The sequence below is a fragment of the Tachypleus tridentatus genome, unplaced genomic scaffold (assembly GCF_004210375.1).
Source record: "Tachypleus tridentatus isolate NWPU-2018 unplaced genomic scaffold, ASM421037v1 Hic_cluster_1, whole genome shotgun sequence".
NCBI lineage: Eukaryota > Metazoa > Arthropoda > Merostomata > Xiphosura > Limulidae > Tachypleus > Tachypleus tridentatus.
This window is the reverse complement of record NW_027467777.1, coordinates 35,109,844-35,115,413: the sequence shown is the minus strand read 5'-3', so window position 1 is coordinate 35,115,413 and position 5,570 is coordinate 35,109,844. Positions and strand designations below refer to the sequence as shown.

Here is a 5,570-nt window from a genome sequence, read left to right as displayed (position 1 = left end):
AATAGAAGTTTAACTACTTTCTTTTTCTGGTAATTACAAAAACATGTGAAAGACTCGTAAACGTTGCTTAAAATTCCGTAACCTGCTGGGAAGATATAAAAGACAAAGACTGTAGATTTATGATAAATTTAAAAATAAAACGGTGAATTTCAGGCTTAACAAGTCGGTGAATTCGATGTATCGTTCGTGACCTTGAAGTTGAAAACTGTTTACGTACGAACCAGTTGTTCTTAATATTGAATATCCAAGTCAAGTTTGAGGGCCAAAACAATACTTTGTGTTTCTACTAAACTTGTAACACATGTATCTTGTTCGAAATTGCCAATCTTGGCTCTTATTTCGTGTTACGATTCATGTTTCAGATTCATATCATATTTACATTTGACAAAATTATGATTTATTTTCTATATTTCATGTCTTATCCAGAAAACAGACTTGTTTAGTTCGTGTCACATAGTTCTTATAATTATTATGTTGCAACATCGTAAGGAACATCTGTGATTATAATGTCTCGCTTTAGAGCTTCTGTAAAGCTACAGTATTACAACAGTTTAACTCATACAGCCATATTTACATTATTCTAGGTGAGATAGCTCTCTGGATTAATAAACTAGACGTCAATCAATCTGGTGATTTTCGGTTTATGTCCTGTTGACACAAACCTATGTTTCACACTTTGGAACCGCTCATGCGTTATAAGAGTAAAAGTGAAATACTACTTTTCGAATAGAGCGCCTAAGAGTTGGCGGTAGATGCTTTTAATTAGCTGCCTTTTCTTCAATGTATCAAATCTTAACTTACGGGTGTTTAATCCTTTTAACGTTTTTCGCTATTTTTTGAAAGAAGCCAACCAGAGATGAGACAAAATCCTTTAGACAAGTCCAAGAAACACTGATACAGAAACACCACTATAAAAACACAATCGTTTGAGAATAACTGATACAGAAACACAACTATAAAAGCACAATCGTTTGAGAATCACTGATACAGAAACACATTTTGTTCTAATTGTGTTACCGAACATAGTCTCTACTATTCGTCATATCAAAATTATAATGTTACGGCCAATTCGACTGAAAGTAGGGACTGTTTTGGATAACCTATGAATGAGTTTACTCGAAATTTAATAAACGTTTATAAACCCAAGTCATATGGTAATCCAACGCATCCACCGAAGGGTTTTAACCTTGAATTTTAGCTTAATAAGCCTAATTCTGTGCGACCATAAAAGGTATTAAATACCCTTTAAAAAGTTAATATGAACGTACGTTTATATATGGCTTCTTCATATTGTATGTTTGTTTGTAACTTAAAGTGTCGTCTCATGAAATGAACAACTCTCACGACAAACATATTATAATAGACAAATATTTTTGTCTAGTTTTCAACATGTAAAAGATTGGGTGAAGACAGTTGTTTTTTACGTAACACTTCGACACTGAGAGAGACAAAGAGCTCCTTTTAAACAAATTTTGACCTTAGTTGGTCAGTTTGTTTGTTGTCAAATCTGTGTATTGGTTTATTTCTGTTTTACCTAGGGCAAGTATCGAAACCCGATTTTTAGCGTGTCACTGGTCATGATCATGAGGAATATTTACCTGTAACTGGAATAAAAATATTGAACCAATTAACAATGAGAAAATAAACACTTCCAAGAAAGCTTCGGGATATTAAGAAACAACTAGTAAAGTGTTGGATAATACAAGTTTTTATATTCAGATCAAGGTGGAGTTAGATATGGTGAAACAGTTTCTGACAAATCTCATTTCGTATTTTTTGGTGAACATTTTACTATAAAAGATATGGACAGGTCAGTATTTCTAGTACTGTCTGAAACAATAAACAAAACTAGCAAGTGAAGTTAACTGAAAATCACCGGAAGGTAGGATATCTTTATGTTGATACATTATGTGTGAATTATCTGTTTTATAACTTTAGAAGTAATAACTTTCTTAGCATGTTCAAAATAAAACATTTTTCTCTGAATAACAAGTGAAGTAAGATACTGTTTTTTAACGTGTTAAAATTATCATTCGTGATATTTGTAACAAATCACAGTTTAACAACAACACTGAATTACGTCTTTGTAATTTCTCAAAACAGAATTGTTTGTTTTTTTGGAATTACTTTGTAAGTTTTGTTCCTGTTTTAATAAATTGTTTTGATTTATTTTGAATCTCTTCAGTGTCTTGTGATTCGTATACTGTAGACATGAAGACCGCATTCCTGGTTCTGTTCTCTCTTGTCGTCCTAGCGGGAAACGCTTATGGTAAGTTTGTGAAAGATTTTTGATTTTACACGTCGGTTTGTCTTTATTATGTATTTAATCACGTGATCTGATTCTGCAAAGGAATTGTTGGAATCTGTGGAACGAAATACGTTTTAACAAACTAAGGACGACTTCCTACTAAATCATCAACTTGAACGTAAGCTATACAACACGATAAAACTAAAATCTACTAAACTGTTTTACACGGTAAAACTTTCATAAAATAAACAGTTACCTTTGTTGAACCAGTCTCTCCATGTTTCTATTGTCATCTACAGCGCCATCGTCCGGAGAAACAAGAAGTAAAATGAGAATTAGGTCACATACATTAACAGATGGACGTGCACATAATATATAATTAATTCAGCTAGTTCGCCAAGTTATATTTTTATATTGTTCAGAATTTATTTTTAAAATAGTTGAACTGAAAAACCTTTATCACAGACATGTTATTATACGTCTTATAATATTAAAATTGAGGGTTAAACTGTTATAGAAGTAATGCTCTTTCTTAGTGTTCATATTAATTTTAGATATAAAACACTTGTTTACACAGTAATTAAAATACTTGGTATTGGTTCACTGGTGTAGAAACACATGGTACAGGACTAGCCATTTGTCTACCTCTGTCACGTGTTTAATAACGACAACAGCTAAAAGTTATGTTTTCCTTTACTTAGTCTCTTGATTGTGTGAAGTAAAATAAAGGTTATTATGATATTACTTGAGAGAGTCGAAACGATCAGTGATAAACATTCTATTGTTAACACATAATGTAATATGAACGATTTATTTTATCCGTAGCTGTTGTTTACTGTGGAAATGGAGTGACCTGCCCTGACGGGTACACTTGTTGCTTGCGTCCTAATGGCAGTTTCGGTTGTTGCCCATATCGTAATGGCGTCTGTTGCTGTAGTGGCAAAACATGTTGCCAGTCTCTACAATATTGTTCAGCAGATTCTATCAGATGTCATCAATGTTCATCCTTTGCTGGTGCAGTTGGGGGTGATGCGCCGACAGCGACATCTCTCGTCGAAGCTGGAAAATCTTGAGTTGAGCACGTAAATTAAAAACAAAACAAAAACCTTTAAAATTTTTGTTTTAAAATTAAAGTCTATATTTTCAACTGACATCCTTTCCATGTCATTAAAAATTGACGAAAAAAATAAAAGTTATAAATAAAAGTATATGTGATAAAGACTGTTTTATTATAATATATCGAACGTCAAATCATCAAAAACAGTTTCACAAAACAGTGACAATACAAACATTTCTCAACCATGAGTCTGATATTAATGTGGGTAAGTTTGTTTATAAAGTAAAATATATTCAACATGCATTGTTTTACATACAGTAATTGTAGACTGTTATTATTTTAAACACAATAAATATAAAATTAAAATTAGGTTTGTGAGAAACTCAGAAGAAGTGTCATACCTTACAAACTTACAATACTTACAAACAGAATAATACATCACGTTCGTTAGAATTTATGGTGTAGGCGACCTTTTAAAGATAGAATTCTGCATCTAGTTTGTTTATTTGTTATTAAACAAAGTTACACCAAGGACTATCTGCTTAACACGGGTAATGAAGCCCGGTTTTTAGGAGAACAGTCTGTAGACATACCATTATACCACTAAAGGACACTAGATCTACAGCTTAAGGATATTCAAACATTAGAAAGTGTAAAAATTATTCCAATCGCACTACGTTTGCTGTATCTATTGTTAAACAATACGTTTCGCTCAGTCCAGAGATTTTCAGAGCTGATGGGACACAACAAACAAATCATTGTCATTATAAAGATCTACAAAGTTATTGTGATGTGTGGATAGAAATACGAATGACGTACAATATTCTTAAGTTTTACGTGTGACAGTTACTGGCAATACATGTACAAAACATGGACATGAGGTTGAACTTTTTTATTACAAAACGATTACTAATTTTTTTAGAGAAAGGAATTTGTGTCTGTGTTGATAAAAACCTGTCATCTCTAACTCCTGACGAGCCCCGGCATGGCCAGGTGGTTAGGGCACTCGACTTATAATCTGAGTTTCACGGGTTCGAATCCACATCACACTGAACATGTCTCTTCTGCCGGGATGTCGTTATAACGTGACGGTGAATCCCACTATTCTTTGTTAAATGATTACCTCAATAATAGGCAGTAGGTAGTGATGATTAGCTGCCTTCCCTCCAGTGTTACACTGTTAAATTACGGACGGCTAGCGCAGATAACCTAAAGCAGTTTTTCACTAAAATTAAAAACAAACAAACAGTTCAAATAAAATTTTAAATATGGACATAGTAAAAGATTCAGTGCCTAATAAAAACTGAACAAACGTAAATGAAATGTTTTTCGTCTGGAGAATATTATGTTTGTACAAAATGGTGTTTGTACCTTAGTTTTGAAAATGAAATGTGGTAGAACATTTTATAACCAGTTTTTAACCTCGTTTTATATGGTTAAATGAATGTTATTAGAAATATTGAAGATTACGAAATGTGTAAATTACTGCGCAGTGTGTAAGTTCTTGTGTTTCCAGATTATATACGCTTTATTATAAGATACGTGGACTTACTTATCAGTATCTTATATTTATACAATTTATAATTAAGACTGAGACAACATGCAGACTTACAACATGATTTAATGAATAACATGTGTCATGTTATTACTTTGATTTCCACATGATTTTTATGACACGTAGCAAAAACTCATCAAAAATATATTTTGTGTTTAAGAAATATTTATTTATTGATTTATATTAATTAAACGTTTTGATCTGTATGGACTGAAACATTTATGGTTTTGTCACCAGGAGTCGTGATATATTGTGTGAAAGTACGAACGAAATATTCGATAGGACAACAAAACCATAGAAATGTTTCATCTTCATAGCACGTTAATTAGATATGTATTAATCAGTTTGAGATAACACATACAGTTTAGTAATTTCTTACCAGAAGGTTACATTTTCTTTACTTTAAAGTTTTGTATCATCAAACAAAAATGTAGAAGTGTAAAATTACCACTTGTACTTCATCCATTATCATTTTGAAACGAGTATAATCTGTCCACGTTGTTACAAACACTTAGCTGTATTGTGGGACGTATTGTTTCTCTAGGTCTCACTTGTTCCTGAGGTTGACTGGTTTCTCATTAAATGTTTCTAAACCGTTAATTATTAGTGTTGTACAGTAACGGTTTTACATGGAAGATTTGGGATAACACTTTCTTGTTATAATTCTTGGAAGCTTAGTTATAAGTTAATTCAATGGTTCAGTCAAGAAT

The 5,570-nt window shown here is 32.2% G+C and overlaps 1 protein-coding gene across 2 annotated transcripts; it reads left to right on the top strand.

Moving 5' to 3' along the window:
- The first annotated feature begins 1,767 nt into the window (after nt 1–1,767).
- LOC143241833 (uncharacterized) lies at nt 1,768–3,456 on the top strand. 2 transcript variants are annotated; one of them, XM_076485103.1, is made up of 3 exons: nt 1,768–1,882; nt 2,186–2,269; nt 3,074–3,456. In XM_076485103.1, the coding sequence occupies exons 2-3, from the start codon at nt 2,212–2,214 to the stop codon at nt 3,319–3,321; spliced, it is 306 nt and encodes a 101-aa protein (XP_076341218.1). In that variant the 5' UTR covers nt 1,768–1,882; nt 2,186–2,211; the 3' UTR covers nt 3,322–3,456. The 2 variants fall into 2 exon arrangements, with proteins under 2 accessions (XP_076341218.1, XP_076341219.1); XM_076485104.1 differs by having other exon boundaries at nt 1,793–1,882; nt 2,210–2,269.
- Nucleotides 3,457–5,570: the final 2,114 nt, after the last annotated feature.

Bases quoted from the DNA above. Each gene is read 5' to 3' on its own strand.
- LOC143241833 (XM_076485103.1), top strand. From the start codon at position 2,212: ATGAAGACCGCATTCCTGGTTCTGTTCTCTCTTGTCGTCCTAGCGGGA. The intron at 2,270-3,073 runs GTAAGTTTGTGA...TTTTATCCGTAG, and splicing joins CCTAGCGGGAAACGCTTATG to CTGTTGTTTACTGTGGAAAT.